The 19559-nt window shown below is 43.7% G+C and overlaps 4 protein-coding genes across 6 annotated transcripts; 1 reads left to right on the forward strand and 3 right to left on the reverse strand.

The window, feature by feature from the left end:
• Nucleotides 1–104: 104 nt before the first annotated feature.
• Nucleotides 105–4377, reverse strand: LOC120649769 (SRSF protein kinase 2-like). The gene is made up of 4 exons (XM_039926649.1): nucleotides 4060–4377; nucleotides 2828–3739; nucleotides 970–1017; nucleotides 105–871 (listed from the first exon to the last, which is right to left on the reverse strand). Exons 1-4 carry the CDS (start codon nucleotides 4375–4377, stop codon nucleotides 431–433), a joined length of 1719 nt encoding a protein of 572 aa, XP_039782583.1. The 3' UTR covers nucleotides 105–430.
• Nucleotides 4378–6981: 2604 nt separating this feature from the next.
• Nucleotides 6982–8686, forward strand: LOC120649772 (protein NDH-DEPENDENT CYCLIC ELECTRON FLOW 5-like). The gene is made up of 3 exons (XM_039926653.1): nucleotides 6982–7641; nucleotides 7743–8192; nucleotides 8307–8686. Exons 1-3 carry the CDS (start codon nucleotides 7093–7095, stop codon nucleotides 8496–8498), a joined length of 1191 nt encoding a protein of 396 aa, XP_039782587.1. The 5' UTR covers nucleotides 6982–7092; the 3' UTR covers nucleotides 8499–8686.
• A 193-nt stretch (nucleotides 8687–8879) lies between these two features.
• On the reverse strand, nucleotides 8880–13037 carry LOC120649773 (PHD finger protein ING2-like). Of its 2 annotated transcripts, none has more exons than XM_039926655.1 (8): nucleotides 12872–13037; nucleotides 12707–12778; nucleotides 12314–12498; nucleotides 11620–11683; nucleotides 11274–11524; nucleotides 11119–11157; nucleotides 10132–10249; nucleotides 8880–9213 (listed from the first exon to the last, which is right to left on the reverse strand). In XM_039926655.1, exons 1-7 carry the CDS (start codon nucleotides 12915–12917, stop codon nucleotides 10148–10150), a joined length of 759 nt encoding a protein of 252 aa, XP_039782589.1. In that variant the 5' UTR covers nucleotides 12918–13037; the 3' UTR covers nucleotides 8880–9213; nucleotides 10132–10147. The 2 variants fall into 2 exon arrangements, with proteins under 2 accessions (XP_039782589.1, XP_039782588.1); XM_039926654.1 differs by having other exon boundaries at nucleotides 8880–9316.
• A 1410-nt stretch (nucleotides 13038–14447) lies between these two features.
• On the reverse strand, nucleotides 14448–18614 carry LOC120649775 (YTH domain-containing protein ECT4-like). Of its 2 annotated transcripts, none has more exons than XM_039926659.1 (9): nucleotides 18128–18614; nucleotides 17888–17955; nucleotides 17604–17763; nucleotides 17443–17510; nucleotides 16655–17191; nucleotides 15842–16426; nucleotides 15554–15766; nucleotides 15099–15245; nucleotides 14448–14983 (listed from the first exon to the last, which is right to left on the reverse strand). In XM_039926659.1, the coding sequence occupies exons 1-9, from the start codon at nucleotides 18162–18164 to the stop codon at nucleotides 14831–14833; spliced, it is 1968 nt and encodes a 655-aa protein (XP_039782593.1). In that variant the 5' UTR covers nucleotides 18165–18614; the 3' UTR covers nucleotides 14448–14830. The 2 variants fall into 2 exon arrangements, with proteins under 2 accessions (XP_039782593.1, XP_039782591.1); XM_039926657.1 differs by having other exon boundaries at nucleotides 16655–17194.
• Nucleotides 18615–19559: the final 945 nt, after the last annotated feature.

Here is a 19559-nt window from a genome sequence, read left to right on the forward strand (position 1 = left end):
GGTGCTACGTACGATATTGGCCTTAGATGACGGCTCGGATGCAATTCCATATGCGATGACCCAAAGTTTCAACATGTATGTCTCAGGCACCTGCTTTCAGATGGTTCCCAGCAAAACCCTGCCAGAAAGCACCAGGCTTCCACAGGAAGTAATATAGGTAAAAATGATCTTTGTTCACAGTCCTCTCACTCCTAGACGACTTAAAAAATTGCAGATTCTAATTGTACAAAAGAATATGTTCTCAGGAAGAAAAACAAAAGTCAAGGGCCTCTGCAGCCCCAACAAATCTAACCTTGTCCATCCAACCTCATACAACGAAATGTTTTGCCTACTCTTCTTTTCCCTGGGTAACTATCCTAACATATTTCAAACCTAGAGAAACACCAGCTTCCAACACAGGAAGAACCGAGGTTGTAAAATCAACAGCATCTCACTTCTTAGAAGGGGTAGCAGTTGCTTTATTCATGCTTGCTTGAGGATCGTTCACTGCCCTCAATGACAAGGCACCATCTATGGCAATGTTCCCCAGCTCTACAGCCATTGCATCTCTTTCTTCATTCTCTTTCCTTTGCTTCTCTGAAACACCATCAGCTGAACTCTGTGTAGAGTCTGGCAGGGTTGCAGGTTGCTTTCGGTGGGGGCCAGCACCAAGCCATGGATGCTGAAGCAATTGAGCAGCTGTAGGGCGCTTCTCAGGGACAAAATCAAGTATCGGTACAAGAAAATCAGCCATGTCATTTGCGTTTTTCTCAGTAAACTCGTACTTCTCCATCAGCACCTTGTTGAGAGGCCAGAAACGCAAGCGTCTAATGTGCCTCAGATCCCCATACCGATTGAAGAACTCGCGTGAGTACCGACCACCCAGGGCAATCTAGGAAACAAACAGAGTTCTTGTCACATATCAAAATGAAGAGCACTATCAACATCTTGAAAAAACTACAGAAACAGAAAGTTGAAACTTCCTTTTACCTTGCGAGGCATCATTCCTAGTAGCTCCATCATCAGTGCAAGGTGATCCTGCATTAGGTAGGATAGCTCAGGATGTAATTCCATTGGGAAGGGAATAAGTCAGATCATTTTCTCAGAAAAATGTATACTGAGGGCACAATCTTGGAACATGCAAAATACTGTTTAAATAAATAATCTTGATGTAGTTTTTTACAAGAAATAATCAGCAGTTGATCCCCATGAAAAATAGCAGAGGGTAATTAACTAGAATAAACTACATGATAAATGCGTCAAACTTTTAGCTCAATCCAAACAAATTAAAATTTCACCTTGTACCAATCCATGAGGTCCAAGACCATTTACAGTATATCACATAAAAATTAAAAAGAAAGATTTGCTGTTCACATATCAATTCTTGTTACCAGGACTCAAGAAATAGCAAAGAAAATTCTCGCCCAGCTTATTCAGGGTGTGGCAAAAACACAAGAGCCAAGAGGGACTAATAACACACCGCACTGTCAGCAGAAATTGGAAAAAGGAAACAACAGTTTCTAGCTGTCAGTCTGTCACCTTATTATCTTAGTTCGTTTACCACTCTTTTGTAGTCTGTTCTTTAGACATCAACTTTGCTGTTCTTCCACAAAAGCGATTTGAATATGAAAGTCATCACTTTCTCGAAACTATCTATCACCAATGCATCATTTATGATGGTTACCCAAAAACAACAGAGGTGGTACACTGCTACAGAAAACGCTGGAGGTAGTTCTGATGGAAAATCAATGAAGGTACACAGTATTGTAGAAGAATATTCCCTTCTTTCATTTTTACAGGCTGTAGTTAGACTATGCAAAATGAATCTTTGACCACAAAATTTTCATATATTGTTTTATTAATAATTACAAAATTGTAGTCATTAACTAATACTTTTGAATACACAATAGTATCAACTATCAAATATCAATTTTGTAGAACATAACTCATATTATTGGGCTAATTGTTGGTCAAAACATGAACTTAGACAGTCAAACTGTGCCTTGTAAAAATGAAAAGTGTCATGTAGAAGTGTGTTATGTGGTTGTTCATGCCATGCCAATATTGACAAAATGCATCGATATCACAGTTACTGTCAGTCTTAAGCAAACGAATATAGGCTGCCCCATTCTAATTTGTTTGGAATTTTAGATTTGTGCACACATAGTATGAAAAAGCTGAACCTATTATTCAAAAAAAAAGTATGAAAAAGCAAAAGATGAATATACACCACCACTAAAGTTATCATCTCCTATCATGACCAACTCACAAAGAAAGGATATTTGTGTTGGTAATCCGCATATGCAAAGTGGTGGCAATGCAAAGTTACAAAAAGACATGTCATTACAGAATACAGACATCACCAAAGGTATGTACATGAAAGATAAGTATTTACACATATGCATATAAACATGAGAAATACAGGACAAAATCAAAAACTATGCAGCAAAAAGACTATAGAGAACATGTTGGTTGCATAGTTAAAAGAAAACACCAGATTCATATTTGATTATCATAGTTTATCACAAAAAGGAGAGCTAGTTGAAACCAAAGTTAAACAATGTAACAATAAAGGAGTACTTCAGAACATATGTTAATCACTTCTAGTTCAATGATTGATTATGATATTTCAGCACAACTACAGGTCTTTGTAATTAGAATTTTAGGTCAACAATATCCATTCAGTGCAAGTCTTGGCATAGAAGGCTTTTCTTGACCTATCGAGAACTACCTTTTATTTAAGGGTACAGTGGGTACTGTTTGCCAGGTAATATTAATTTTATCTAGATATGAATATGAAGTGTATGTAAATTGTTGAATTCAGGGCAATGAAAACAAATAGATGTACCTCATCTCGGTCGAAATTGTCACCACTATGTGGATCAAAAAGCACATCCCCTGTGGCAAGCTCGAAGCAGATGCACGCAAAGGACCATAGGTCAGCAGATGTAGAGTACTTGGAACCAAGTATAACCTCAGGACATCTATACTGCCTCGTTTGAATGTCACTTGTGAACTGCTTGTATGTCCAACATGCATTTCCAAAGTCCACAAGCTTGCACTTTAGATCAGCCTCCATTGCCATTTTCTTCTTAGCCCCTTTGCTACCCTGTCTATCTCCTTTTGCCCGCTTCTTAGCTCCATCCTGGCTAGGACTTCCCTCATTTGCTGTGCCCAGATCTCTGTCGTCTGACCCATCTGTGTCAGCAGATGCCACAGCACTACTCCCTTCTGAAGTTGCAGCAGCTGCACGTTTGGCTTTCTTCCGGATCTTCTTCTTCTGGTTCTTGGAGAGGCCACCATTTGCTGGTGGTGCAGGCACCTTTGGAGTTGGCTCTTCTGTCTTTGCAGAAGGCAGAACCAAGGGCACACCTGACTTTCGGGGGTCCTTTGAGGGGTCAATGGTAGACACAAGCAATATATTCTCAGGCTTAAGGTCAGTGTGAATAATAGAAAGCGTGCGGTGGAGGTAGTCGAGGCCGATGAGCACATGGCGGCATATCTCCTTGACCATCGGAAGGGGAATTCCACGATAGTTCGTGTACTTTATCAGGGTCAACAAGTTATCACCAAGAAACTCAAACACCATGCACACATGGTTGCCATTAGGGCCTGAGTGCTTGAAGTGGTCAAGGAGCTTAACAACACATTTGGAGTCATCAGGATCACCATCAGCAATCTGCTTCAAGATCTTGATCTCGTCCATGGCTGCCTCTGTGTAGTGCTGAGCGCTCTTCTGCACCTTCAACGCCACATATCTCTGCACATAAAATCAACGAATTCAGAAGCATTAGACAGATGTGGTCTGAATCCTTAGACAGCAAGAAATAAATAAATCAAAGTTTTTGTCAAGAATTAGCAGGAATGGCGAATGGAACAGTAGTTATCAATTATGAGCAGCGAATTTATCCATTCTAGTATCCTCTACATCAAAAGAACGAACAGTTGATGAGCACATGCAAACTGCCACAGGAAACTAGATAAACCGCATACAGATCGACCCTTGTTGCATACTGCCGACAACACGAATCATTTAAATTGAATACGAAGAAATGTCGAGAAAGGGGATAGGGCACGAACCGAGTGGGCGGTGTCCCAGGCGAGCCAGACGGTGGAGAAGTGGCCCCATCCGAGCTTGGACTGCACGACGTAGGCTCCCTGCTTGAAGGAGTCGCCTACGCGGACGGCGTGGTACCCGCCGCGCCGGTAGTCCTCGGTGCCCTCGTCCTCCGACGTGTAGTCGCTGCTCTCGCCCTCCTCGTCCTCTCCATCCTCCTCCTCCCCCCTCCGCCTGTCCCCCGCCCCCGCATCCGCCTCCATCGCCGCCGCGGCCGCCATCCCCTCCTCATCCTCCATCCGCCGCCTCGACGACGACCCCCCGGCTTCCGCCTCCGCCATCGCGCGGGAGCCCTAGATCTGCGCAGTGGCGCGCGGGAGCTAGGGTTTTGGGCGCTGGCTTTTCTAGTGGCGGTGGCGCGCGGCTCCGTCCGTCTGGCGCTCCCCGCTGCGCTTCCTTCCTTTTGCCTCCTCCAACTCCAAGCCACGAGCGCCACTTTGTTATTAGCGGGGCCGATATGTAAAAAGCGAGATGATCGAGGGCATTGCTGAAAAAATTGCCAGCACTATTATTACTAATTGGTATTATTAATCTTTTAAATTAACCAACTGACTTTTATTTTTTTTTATGTGAGAGGACAGACTACCTAATGTGTTCCGTGAATCTGCACTGATTCTGAAGGTTATGCAACCACCTATCGCATTATTTAAGGAACGATTGGGTGACGAATAAAAAAAATGTGCTTCAGAATTTAGCATGATTTTCGTGTTCTAATGCGATACATTGGCGAGTGGCAACAACGTTTGGTGTCCAATGGATATTTAGTTTACTTGTGGTGGTAAGAAATATTGTTTGGTTATGTAACGAATATATAAGAGTTAAATACACCGGTGGTCCTTTAATTTGTGATCTAAAAAACTTGTGGTGGTGTCATTTGGTTCTCTAACACTTGTCAAATATGTCATTTACATCTAAAAGTGATTAAGATACCCCTATGGTCTTAATTTGTCAATATGAGATCTCCACACCGATATGTTGCATCAACAACCAGATAACTATTTTGGGTATTTTATATTTGGATGGCACATTTAGCATTTTAAGGATATGCATATGCTGATATGCATTTTCAAAGTTCATAGACATATATAAAATTTCACAACAAGTTTGAATCCTTCATTCAATTCACTCAATATAATTCGGTAGTAGTATTCACGAATTTATTCTCTACGCACAAAATTAGTTTTAAAAGAAAGTGACACGTGTGGTCTCAATTATATTATTTCTTTTATTTGAGCGGCTGTTGCAATGGTTCAAGCTTAGTTTTGTACTCCATTTCATTAATGTATGTCCAATGCTAATCTCTAACTACTTTTGTTCTGGTAAACACGTAAAAGCTTTATTCCATCTTGTCAAAAATATTCCATTTTTTTACTAGAACCCAAACAATTTTTAAAAAAAATTCCAACCGCCAATGATTTTCAAGACTTTATAACACCACATTCATCTCAATAACATGTGAAGATTCATCTCAAAAACTTTATAACACCACATTCAACAATATTATAAATATATTTTAATAAGAAAAATAGTAGTAAAAAATAAAAGTCGATTTCTATAAAAAATCAAGGTGCGAAGCATTTATGATCCAAGAAAGTATGTGTCACTCAAAAATTTATTCTACCTTGGCTAGTACAAAAGTATCTTGCAATGCTTTTTGAGTCGTGGAACATGGGTCTGCGGTCTTGCCAGTCGCTACAGCCGTGGCATATGGCTAACTCAATTAAGCTTGACTAACCTTAGGTATGGTCGCCATGGCAAGTACAAAAATCAGATTATGCCCAAAGAACGTTCTAGAGAGGAGATGGAAAGGAGATGTGACCTAGCTAAAGCCTAACTTCGGGAGCAGAAATTTCTGTAAAGATTAGAACGAATATAATACTTTTGTCATTAATCTATTATGATCATTTGCAGGCTTTGTAGTAGTATATAATAGGCTTTGCAGGCTTTATAGATCTTTCCAGAGGGACGCATTGGCTCCGGTTTTGGGCTCGGTTGCAGCGCACTGATGACAGAAAGGATGAGATTGTCAAAGCATGTCAAGATCTAGAGTCAAGATCCATGAAGTTCTTCGCATCCCATGGATGGTCGTTTATTTTACGCATTGGTCAATAATGTTGGACCATTTCGTGTTTAAATTTTATATGTCATGTAATAATTTTGGACTGATGCCTCTTCATAAAGAGGTTTTGAAGCCGGATGTTTTCCATTATCTAAAAAAAATATGATAGGTCTGGACAGGAAGTGAGGGAGGCGAGCTGGACCACCAGCCCTGATAGCAAAATAGCACAGGCTCAGAATAATGAGCAGGGTAATAGGGGCACATCAGCTGGCCTAAACATGTCAACAAACCCTAAGACAGGGTAACAAACGTACTGATTAAAACGTGGGATAACCTGTTTGGATTTGTAGTTTTAAAAAAAACCATGATGTTAAAAAAGCTGTAAATTCAGAAGCCAAAGGCACTAAAATTAAAAAGAGCTTTGGAGTGAAGTTTCTAAAACTCCCAATTACTACAAGTTTTGAAATGCCCTGGTTTTTGCCTCTACATATGTTACCTCCAAAATCCAAATGCCTCTTGCAAAACAAAACAAAAAATCTAGCAAAGCTGTAGCGTTTTCAAAACCGAAATAAACTTTGTATCCCAATTCCCAACACGCATAAAAAAATTATACGTTCACGTGCATTCTGTTTATGTGAAATTTACATTGCAGACAAGCTCCACCTGAAATTTTGCAGTAGGTCGAGAATTTTGTCACCGAAAGTGGTTGGCATGCATTCTTCAAAAAAAAAAGTGGTTGGCATGCTGCAAAATAAAAAGTAGAACCAGCTTGAAAATATCCTACTGAAAAGTACAAATATCCAACAAAGAGATATTTCCCTACCCTTCCCCAACCTTTGTTTGGCCTGTCAGTCTAAAGCAGACTTCAGCGACACACTTGCAGATAAGGTTACACTGCCACTCACCAGTCACCATTCACCAGTAGCTGCTGCTGGCCATGGCGCCCTTCTGCGCTCCTGCGCCCACTGCAGCTCCCCATGCCACTCCAACCCCTCTCACCAGCTCACGGAAGCATATCGCCATGTGCCTCTCCCCCAAGCTAGGCGGCGGCGGCCAGATGGCGCGGCCTGTGAGTTCAGCAGCTCCTCAGGTGCGCGCGTTGTCGCCGGCGACGGCGGCGGAAGAAGCGGCGGGTCCCTTCCCCGCCCCCGTCAACGTGGAGTACCTGGCCGCTGAGTTCGCCGGGCACGGCGTGGGCTTCGAGCCCGTTGGCGCCAGCTGCGCCGTCAAGATGGCGCTGCGCAACGGCAGCGTGGCGCACCTGCTGCTCCCCAGCGGGCTCGTCACGTCCTACAAGCCCGCCATGTGGCACGGCACCGTCACGGAGGTGCTCCACACGAACGTCGCCGAGGGCCCCGGCGGCCGGGCCGCCATCCGCGGCGGCGTGTCCGTGGACCTCCGCTGCGCCGGCGGCGACGGCGGGCGGTCGCCGAGCGGGGCGTGGTCGCTCCGCGACGTCCGGGGGAACCCCACGACCTCCATCGAGGTACGCGCGCACCGGCGCCGCCACCACAGAATCTGATCACGGGACGCCTGCATGGTGCATCGAGCGAGGTCAGGTCACTGACGCGGCGCGTTTCCTTGCAGATCGAGCTCGTGTCGGCGGCGCCGGGGGGCGCGGCCGCGGCGAGGTGCGTGGTGACGCTACACCCGGAGGCGCTGGCCACGGAGCTCGCGGTGACCAACACCGCGCCGGCGCCGATGGCGCTGTCGTGCGGCGTGTCGAACCACCTGCGCGTGAGCACCCCGGACGCCACCTATGCGCTGGGGCTCCAGGGCTCCGACTACCGCAGCGTCGAGCCCGCGCTGTCGGAGTTCAGCATCATCCCGCCGGACTACAGGGCCGCCGCAGGGTCGGCCCGGCACCGATGGGCGAACAGGGGCTTCGACATGATCCTCGCGGGCGGCGGCTGGGACCGCGGCGCAGCGGACGACGACCAGCCCGACGGCGAGGAGGACGACGACTACAAGCACATGACGGACGCGATGTGCCGCATCTACAGCCACGCGCCCAGGGACTTCACCATCATTGACAGGGTACGAGACACCTCGAGAGCTTCGGCGTTCACTGATCTATCTATTCTCGGTTGATTAGAGAAGCAGGGCCGGGAGACTGATCACTGATGCGAGTTTCTTGGACGTGAACTGCAGGGCAGGAGGAACTCCGTCCGCTTGCACAGGAGGGGCTTCGAGGAGCTGTACGTGTTCAGCCCAGGGTCCCAGTACCAGTGGTACGGCAAGTACGCCTACGTGACCGTAGGGCCTGCCATGCTGGAGCCCGTGGTGCTGGGGCCCGGGGACACGTGGCAGGGGGCTCAATACCTGCGCAACCCCAATGCCTAGGCTCACCATCGTTCACCGGGGCAACAAATGTGAAACGACAGACGAGGATACTGGAAATGGATGCTGTCAATATGCTGATTACAATGATCAAAAGTAGAATTATTATTTGATGTTGATTAATGACAATGCCAGGTTGCAATGTTGTCACTGACTCACTGCAGAGAACATAGTGTTTCATATCAAACTAATACATGGGAACCAGTGACACTGGGAGAACAAATGACCCTGGAGCATTACAATAAAAGTAACAGATGCGGCTTGGCAAGACAAGGATGTCTAACAGGTGGATTATGTAGCCTGTAGGCCTGTAGCAACCACAGTGGTTATTGGTATACAGCTGCTAGGAATCCTGCTCATAGTGAAATGCTCATAACAGAATGCGAACCGAGGGGCTAAGAACATTAATCTTGTCTAAACCCGCTAAATTGCAACAGATGTCCAATGTGATGATTCTAAGTTGCAATGTGGTCAACAGCACCAAGGAACAACAGTGTTGCTTATCACAAATTCACAACTACAAACATTGCTTATCACAACTACAAACATTTCTAAATCCCATAAGTTATCCGGAACAAGGAAAATCCCCATTCCAGCCAAACATGTACATTACCAAAAGATGAAGAAGCCTCCAATGCTAAACTCACTTTAAGCTCCAGCTCCAAGTTGTGGTAAGTTTTGCACCCTACCAACTTTGGAACACCTCGGGTAGAAGATCCTGTATGTTGGGCATAAACCATTACCCCTTCATTCACAATTCAGGTTTCAGGCCAACACACAAGGAACCATTTGCGTCCTTGACGCAGTAGAGCAAACACACTGTTGAGAAAATATTGATGTGTTAGTTGGTTCAGAAAAGAAATCCTGCCAAATCTTTCCCTAATAGCTTTGTTGGCGATCATAGTAATATCGTACAGGGTACCTTTTTTTTTCTTTTGATAAAGACAGGGGACTAGCTTTGAATGCAATTCACGATATTACATGGATGCTAGTAGGGATGTAAACGGATCGGATACGGACGGATATTACTAATATTGTATTTGTTTTCATATTTGTGTTCGAATACGGAGTCGGATACGGACAGTGTTAGTATTTGCCGGATAGGATTGTAATGGATATCGACATCATAAAAATGTAACTTTTGAGCATTCGGATACGGATTGGTTATGGATATTGGATACTCGGAATCGGATACGGACGGATAAAAACCCTTCCAGACCGGATCGAATTCGAATACGGTCGGAAAATATCCGTACCATTTACATCCCTAGATGCTAGTATATAATTGCCATTAGTTGACAGGACCTCTAATCAAGTTTAATTCTAGAGTTGAGCTGTAGGAAGCTTTGTCAGTTTTGAGATAGTTCCCACGCAATATATGCAAACAGAAATGGAAGATGCGAAGAACCACAGAAATTTGGAGTTAATACGAACAGTTAATTGTCCAATGGTAGGAAATCTTTGTAATGAGGAAAGACTACTAAAGGAACAGCCTACAGGGTTTTAAAATCTACGATAGGAAAGACTGTACAGAAAGCAACAGCATACAGGGTTTTAAAATCTAAGATACTGTATAGGAACATGAATTGTAACAAGGATTTGCTTATAAAGTAATTGTTACTGGTATGCATCTTACCAACGTAGGAGAACCCTCATTGAAGATTCCTGCATGTCGGGCAAAACCATTTTCCCTTGAATCTTGTTTCTGGAGTGAGACCCACACACGTGTAGTGAAACCATTCGCCTCCTTCACACTGTTGAGTGAAGGTAAAAGAATTAGCAATTAGCATTTAGCGGAGATAGGTAGCTTTCACACAAGAAAAAAAAATTGTACCATAATATTGGTGTTTCAAATGTGAAAGCATGAAAATTGTGGATTCTAATTGTAAAATTTGGTTGGCAGAAACCTGCTGGATGTTTCTTTAGCAGCAATGTTTGGAAACCATACTATTTAACTTTAGGCTTTATGTATGATTGCAAAAAGTCATACACATATGACCATGATTTGTTGGCAAAAAGGTTGGAGAAGTTCAATTTTGGTTTATAACGATGTTTGCTGTTTCAGTGATCTTGAAGAGTCGTACACCACATTCCACACATGCTGCTATATGAGCGTCGTTTGTTGACAAAAAGTTTGGGAAAGTAAAATTTTGGTATATGTGTAGGTGCCTTTATCTGGTTTACCGTGTCATGATAACTCAATGACAAAAAATGGCCTATGTAACTAGCAAGCAATTGAACAGGGGATAAAATGCTGTGAGAACTTTATTGCAATTAATGAATTCTACAGTATGTGAACCGCAATATGCTCTATAATATACAAGAACAAGCCAATATTATATCCTAGCCATAAGAGTAAAGTAATGAGCAAAATCCTTAGTCTGCAACTCTGAATGGCGACAAGTAGAGAAAACCACAAACTGCAACAAAGTATATTGAACTGAACGCTAAATTGTGTTGTCTGAAATGAAAAGAAAGAAGTCTTAAAGTCCCAGCAAAACCACCTCTGCAAAAGTTTTAAGCCTTATCTGAGGTCTGACAAGCTTATAATGTAAATGAAACTATAATTTAACTCTGACAAATAACTCATGAGTCATGATTATGTGGCACCAAAACGACTTACATTCTCATTGTCACAGGCAATCATATCACCATATGAAACCTGAAATACCAATGATGAATAAGAATTTTATTCAGCGAGCATTTGGTTAAAAAATTAGATAAGATGCAAATATAAGTTCCAGGAAATATTAAGAGCTCTATTGTTTCAAAACTCACCTGGTGGCATATACAATACGTCGGTTCATTTGGATCAATCATTTGATCCACATCCATAGATGTACCTGCTTTCTTGCTGCTACCTGGAGGGGGCATTAAATCAAAGTCCATACCCCTTTCCCTGTCCCACTCCCTCTCTCTAAATTTCTTTGATGGTTGAGGTGTACTAAAACCAAGCCTCCTTTTCTCATCTCTGCTAACCACTGGAACTGGAGGAAGGACAGGAGGTTCATCTGGAGGTAACTTTCCTTCTGCAATTGAGAGGGAGAGATCAATAATTTGTTTGACAAATAACTAAGAATGGCATCCCACAATAATGTCTAGAATCTGCCATGATTGCTAATACCATGCTTTAAATCTTCTGCAAACTGGCCCAGGTCTTCATCAAGGCGTTTGATATGGCTCTCTATCTGTACAATAATGGCCAAGGTGCTTACAATTAGCTATCCACACAAAGCAAGTGACTCAAAAAAATGTTAAGACAAAAATCCTCCAATTGTGAATCAAACTCAGGAGTATTAGCATCCATTGAACTCACCAGTCAAATGCGAGGAGGATTCTAAATGGATAGATGTTTCGGGTATAACATATGTACCCAAAATCGGTTTACCTCCATATATGGGTATAACACATGTTATGATTCTAAACATTTAACCTTAGATATATGGTGGCATATCAAACAATATGAATCGCACCAGGATTTTCATAACATATTCAAATTTAATTTTATCTTGCTTATCATTTTCTATAAATTCGGTTACTACTTGCATTCGAATTTGTGCAACTTATAACTGTAGAAACTCAGAGCATATCAGTGGTTACCAAACTTGACTATAGAATTTATTTCAATTTGTACCAGTACAAACATATACTCTTCAGTAATTTTGGAGTTCAGAACAAAATGTTAGAGCTGATTGGGGTATAAGGTATAAGATATTAAACATCAACTAAGATAAGTAGCTTACATGAAATAGATATATTGCGGCACAAGTTGATTGATAACATTGAAATTCAGGGAAATGACAGCAAGGAGGCAGTACCAGGTCATAAGCTTGGCGTGCCAGCAACACTTTCTCGGTGCAGAGACTCAGAGCATTGTCCTGACTAGCTTCTATATCCTTCTTCATCCTCTCTGACTCATCATCATCCATGTTTGACCTGTCATACCCATGGGACGATACTCCCAGGAGATACTTTATCTGCTCTTTGGTCTGACCCATAATGCCTGAAACACAAAACCATAAGAAGAGAAACTTAAGCAAAAGCAATCATCCAAATATCATCATACCAAGCAGTAACCAGTGCTTACATTCCACCTATAGTTCACGAAAATGCAACTTAGAATCAAAGGACACTAAGCAAACAGAAGAGAAGCAAAAATACAAACAGAATTCTTTTTTTTTTTAAAAAAAGAAATGGAGAGAAACCATCACCATGTGCCCTGTCGTCGAGCTCGCGCATGGTGGAGAGGATCCTCTGCAGGTCGCCGGCCAAGGTGCTCGAGTCTGCACGATTCCAAACACAAAACCAACCGGTAAGCACGCGCAATCGGAGGCGGTAACAGATTCGACAATCCGTGAAACGGGAGCGAGTCTCACACTCGAGGTAGTCATCGACGTACACGCCGGTGCGGGCGATCGCCATGCCGGCCGACGATGTGCGGGCGGATCCCGCGGCTCCGGGCTTGGTGATTTGGGGACTACCGGACTAGGGTTTCGCAGGAGGCTCCTGAAATTCGCGGCGAGCTCGACAGAGAAATTCCTAGTTCTTGCATCAATAATTCGTTTTCGTCTACGGGGTGGGCCGGTCTCGTGGGCTGAAGCGCGGGGTGGGCCGGTCTCGTGGGCCTGAACTTGTGCCCTGCTGGGCCCCTTTTGCCATGGCCGAATTGTTGCAATCTTGTGCGCACACCACGACTAGGGTTGTACCCCCTCAACAAAAAAAAACCACGACTAGGGTTGAAAACAAAAACGAAAATTTTCGATTACCGGAACCGTTTTCGAGATTTTACCGTGATTCTGGTGTAAATGAAAATGAAAACGGCTACCGAAAATACAGAAACGAAAATGGTATTTTTATCCGAAATTGAAAGCAAAAATTATTTCAGTCTCTACCGGTCGTTTTCGAAAATTACTGTATTTATGCGGTAATTTACCGCCGATATTACCGTATTTTAGGGATCCTACCGTATTTGAAGTCCAGCCCAACACATATTTTCTCGGCCCAATAGCTCTCGGGCTTCCCTGCTATATCTGCGGCCCTGCACTAGTACTATTCTTAATGGCATGCTAGTATATGTTTAAGTCTCTATTTGAATATGGTTAATGATCATGTATTACTATGTTGTTGTGTGCAACTTTGTGCCATATATCGTGCATGCTACTATGTGTCAGTTATCACAGATTGGTTCGATATTTGGATTAATATCTTAATCGAATCTTCACTACTTGCATATGAGATGTGTCAAGTCATATAGTTAATGTTATGCTTTATTGTTTGATATGTTTATCGTTTTTTAAATACCGTTTTGATGGGTTTCGACCGTTATCGATGTATTCTCGACCATATATTTCCGTTTTCGAAATTACCGGAATACCAGCGCCGTTTTCGTTACCGAAAATACCGTACCGCTTTCGTTTCTGATAAAAAAAATGTGAAAGTAAAAGTGGTAGAGTCTTTCGCCAACCGTTTCCGACCGTTTTCATCCCTAACCACGACACGAGTGAGGAGAATTTTATTGCAGTCACGTTTTCGTTTCCGATAAAAAAAATGTGAAAGTAAAAGTGGTAGAGCCTTTCATTGGGAGAATCCAGTGAACAAATAATCGTTGCTTCGCTAAAAATTCCTGAGCCTGGGCGTAGCGATGCACCGTCGCCTGTCCGTCCACCCACGGGCGGCCACGGCTGGCGATCGAGGACACCAGACTAGAAGCCGCGCCACAGGCTTCCGGCACGGCGAAGCAGCCGAGCGGGGAGTGCCGTTCCGCGATCGGCACAGCGATAGTGTTCCTGCAACGAGAGGTCTTATCGAAACAAGTAAACAAGTCTCACTTGCTGCACCCGTACATAATACTCGTTCCCATCTTGTGAACATGACCTGCATAAACACACGAGACCAACATATCCCCCACTGCAACTTAGCAATAGCATCCACCAAGAGTAAGTATGCACTACATGAACATAAAAGGCATCCACACAGTCTTGTTTTATTACTCTCCAGCAATACCACGACACGCAAAAAACTACCTTAATGTTCTCCAGAAGTATAGAAATCGGCTGCTTCGCTAACAAAAATAGAGCTAAGAGAAAGGCCAAAAAAAAAAATGCAAGGGTTACAACAAACCCAATGTCATAGGGTATGTAAGAGACCTAGCACACAACTAAACAGAAAATTGAAGTAAAACTGACTCACTCCCATGATAAGCCCCAGCTAACGAACTCCAGTACCAAACCAGGTCCATGCTTCAGGCAGTAATTAATATATCTTAACAATTTGAAGATACCACAAAACCTGCAGCATTTGCAAGATCGTTTGCCAGCCAAGGCAACGGGTGTGGATTAGTTGCCATTTGATATGCCACTTTCAGCTACAGGTTTGGAGGCATTTGCCACTTCCTCAGCAAGAGCGCCATCCTTACTCAATACATTTTTCTGTGCCCCTGGTTTGCCATCAGTTGCATCCTTGTCTTTCTCTCGAGAAACATCGCTCATCTGGCCAATGCAAACAATATGGTGTCATCAGAACCAATCATTTCAATCCATACATAACCACAGAATAATAATAAATTAATAATAATAATAACACTATAACAGTCTCAGTACTTGCCTGCCCTTGAAGCGATTGCTGCTTTGCTCTCTTTTCCTGCATCAATTTTTGGCGATTCTCGTAAAAACCAAAATCGTCCAAAATTGAGGTTTTGCTAACATGTTCTTTGAAAATCTTCAACATTTCAAGACCTTGCTCAAGCTTAACCTGCAGCATTATGGACAACATGGGTCGCTATTGTAAGTAGGCTGCCCAAAAGATAAATTATAACCATCCTCTTAAATCATTCTTAAGAACCAATTCACTGCGAATTGCAAAATAACATTATGGGCAACCATGCAGCCTAGCTTATAACTATAGATAAATAACCCCCCACCCCCACCCCCACCCGGGATAAAGCCCTATTTTTTTAAAAAATCCAGAAAAGACACTAAAACATTATCTTTGCAGTACCCCCAGTTGCATCATGATGTAATTTGCCACTACAGTATCGAAGGACTTTCAGAAAAATATACCTCTTGTGTGTCGCGGCTGTTTGTAACAGGCTTATTATCATTGTTATCCAGCGTAATGTGCTTCAAGATGTTGTTGGGCACATCCTTGACTATGTGCCACTTGAGTGGAAAACAACCATTCCACTTGTCTTGTTGCCAATACTCCACAGTCTTATCGAAGTCAACAGGGCCAACCATTTCAGCAACACCAACAAACTGACCACTTGTGTTCACCTAAGGGCGAAGATCAAGATCAAACAGGGAATGACAAAGAACAGGTAATGATAGGGAAACATGCAGAAGACTTACAGAGAAAAACAAGAACACTGGGCAGTCACTGGATTTCTCCTGAGCCTCTCGGTATCCAGCATCAAGCTTCTTATTTCCATTAGGAGTGCTAGCCCACACATTGTATTTAATACTCTTGTGCACATCATCTTCACTATATGATTTGATAACGAAAATTTTTGCATCCTTGTAGGCTACAGGAAACCCTTCCTGGTTATATTGGCCTTTGTCTGGAAGAGTGCTGTTCTGTTTTCCAGGTGAAGGGAGGGCCTGGCCCTTCACAACAATAGTGACAGTAGGCCCAAACTGTTTTTGGTGCTTGAAACCACCAGATCTTGGTCCTCTGTTCAGCTCGGTAAAGCCATCTTGATTCTCACCAGCAAAACCAAAAGGTGCACGCCCTCTAGGCTTATATTTGGTATCTACGACTCCCCACCTTCCATTGTTTCTTGAGTTATACACATTTGATCCGAAACCAAGCCCACCTTTCAGCGTGTTTCCATACTGACCATACTGTCCAAATAATCTGTTGTCGGGGCACATCCTAGAAGGATAGCTAGGTGAGGTCAGACCCATCCCAGACGAAGGCATCTGCGCATGCATACCCTGGAAATAAACAAAACTACCAGCTAAGCTTTATTCAAGGACACTGCGTACTTGCCATAATAATCCAAATATGCAGATGTGGCGCATTGTTATGTGCACGGTTGTACATTTCATTATCAAGGATATGTGAGAGCAAGCTTTAAGAGAGTCATTGATTGCCAGACATAGTTAATTGAAATGAAACTCTGAAAAACAATATTATGGAAATGATTTGTTTGGAGAACACACCGTGAGGTTTGTTGTTGGACGCTGGCTCTGATTTCTCACAGAAGATGAATTGGAACGGTAAGATGTAGAACTGGCAGTTGGTCTTTGATGCCCATTTGAGTAAACTGGCCCATCGTACCATTGAGCTGGAGAACGAAGACCGCTGTGACCATAATTGCTTGCAGAAGGTCCACCACCTTGCATAGGTCCTCTTCCATATGAACCATTATTCGCTACTGGAACATTCAGGTGGGTCTGCTTATGTGGCAGCGAGCTGTTGTTAGCACTCGGCATACCATTTGCACTTGCTTTTGTTGCATCTACCAAAACACGTGTCTGTTGACTGACAACAGAAGGCAGTTCAGGTTGAGAACTGGCGCCATTTACAACATGGGTTGAATTCGCTGAGGTTGGTGGCTGATAATATTGAGTCGGGTACTGATATTGCTGAGAGACATATGACTGGACATCATGCCCAGCACTTGGTACAGGAGAACCCGAAGGATATGGGCCGTATGGAGCATAGCCATATCCATGGTACATGTCGCCGTACACACTCTGCTACATTTGTTCAACAGAAAAGAAAAATAAAAGAATCAACTTCACCTCTTATGCTGTCCACAAGAGTAAATAAGCGATTCACCAAAATTCAGAATTAACAGTCTGAACTCTGAATGTTTGTACACATGCCACTCAATATTTGTTCTTAGCTTCCTAGTGAAGGTGAAAGCACATAATCCAAATGTATCTTAAATCCAAAAGTACACCTAGTTGAGATAATGGCACAGTCAACACAAATGTTAACTTACAGGGGGCATCTCCATTCCTTCATGACCAGCATACCTTGAGTCCCACTCATTGGCTGAGCCATCATAACCTGGCCAACCAGGATACAAGAATTAAACATTGCAATCATTGAGCTTAGCCACCTACCAAGGTTTGCGATGACAAGGAGCACAGGTTTATGTACCACTAGGATAGTAATAGGCTGGAGAGGCATATCCACTGGGCTGGTAGAAGAAGTTAGGATCCATGGCCTCTTGCAGTAGAGGAGTTATCGACCTGTCCACCTGGGAAGCAGCACTCTGTGCATCTCCAGCGTTGGCAGATCCATATGGCAACCCAGAAGGCTACAATTGTACAAATTAGGAAGGCATGATTTGTTCTTATTAGTATTATTATTAGTGAATCCCCTCCTTCGACTAAGAAGATTTTTACAAAACAAAAACCACCCAAAACTGCCCAGAGAGCTACCTTTTTGGCAGCGCTGGAGCCATCCTTCTTGCTCTCCAGAGACAGCTTCTGCATGAGATTGGTGGCCTCTGCAACTCACGAATCAAGGAAGAATATCGAATTCAACCAAGCGCCTCACAGTTCAATCATACAACTCACACGACGAATTAAAGGATAGTTTAATTTTTTTCAATTACAAACATGAGTAAAAATGATCATATATTACTCCGAGACCACACAGATCAAACTAAGAAAGGATACGGTCTGCCACGGTCGGGGCAGGAGCAACAGTCGCCATGGCAGATCCTTCAGCTTCTTCTTCTTCTTTTTTTTTGATTGTGGGGCGTCGATGGAAGGGGTGGGTGCAGACGTCGAGGACGGCGAGCTTGGGGCGGTAGCAGCGGGAGGAGTCCGGGGCAGCGGCGGCCGAGCCGGCCGTCTAGGAGGTGCACCCGCGGATCCGCAGGCCGGGCCGATGGCGGCGGCTGTCGGGGGCAGGGGCGGCGCGGGCCGAGAGGCGCACGACGGGATAGGAGGCGCAATTCGGCAACAAAATTGTTTATGGTGGTGGGGAGAGGCGGGGGCAGAGGATAAACCCTAGCCAACTAGGAGAGGGGGGAGAGGAAGACGGGTGGGGATAGCCGCCACAGACGGGAGAGAGGAGGCGGCGGCCCTCGAGCACAGAGGTTTTAGCGATTCCGGAAGCAAGCGGTGACTTGCCGTCCTCCGCTCCGGGTACTCCGTACTGCACACAGGTTCAGGAAGTCGGTGCCCAATCTCTCAAATCGTTTGAACTGCTTTCCTTTACCAGGAAGGGAGAAACCCTAGGCTGCCTTGGGCCAGCCCACGGCCCAATCAGGCATTCAGGCCCATGCTCTCTCTGCGGGTGTGGACCTCGTTGCGAGGCTTTTCTTCTTCTTCTCTCCATAAATAAAGCTTTGTTCTTATCTGGAAGCGGTCTCGTTTCTCAAAAAAAAAAAAAATCTGGAAGCGGTCTCGTTGCTTGATGAAAAATCTCTCGGCTCTCGCGGGGCCTTATCCTCTCCTCGTGTCCGGAGCACGGCTAATAATCGGCTCTTCCACGTCCACTTGTGTGTTACCAGGAGGCAGGAGCCAAGCGCACGGTTTGTAAACCCAACCGTACACATTTATTTCCCTCAAAGACACTAGTGAGAACACATAAACGGAGTAGTTGTGTAATTAGGACCACGGAAGAAAGCATGGCATATAAATCGTTAAGAGTGATCAGTGGCTGATTCAACGGTACGCCCCTCGTACCTTGTGTGTTTGGTATGAATAGTTTATAATTTTGAACCAATTAAGATTATCAAATAAAAAAAATTAGGTCCGTAACTCGGATTTATTTATGTTTTCCCTTTATAATAGAATAATGATAATTTTTTAACTCTAGTTAGTTCCTTTCTTTTTGAACTGCATTTATTTTTTTTAATATATAATAAAGAGAATATATCAGGTGTAAACTAATATATTTGTGGAAACTATACAAATTTAAATGTGGATCACCTGATATGTTCTCTATAATTTTTATAAATTATTTTTTTCCTTGCTGTTGGTACGAGTTATTCGCTAGGCCGGCACTGCACTGGCTATCGATAAGGACGGTGGCCCCGGTTGCCCTTTTTTTTTACTAATTCAGGCACCGCCCGGGTATGGTTTTTGCCGGCGCTCTTTG

The sequence above is a fragment of the Panicum virgatum genome, chromosome 9K (assembly GCF_016808335.1).
Source record: "Panicum virgatum strain AP13 chromosome 9K, P.virgatum_v5, whole genome shotgun sequence".
Classification (NCBI taxonomy): Eukaryota; Viridiplantae; Streptophyta; class Magnoliopsida; order Poales; family Poaceae; genus Panicum; species Panicum virgatum.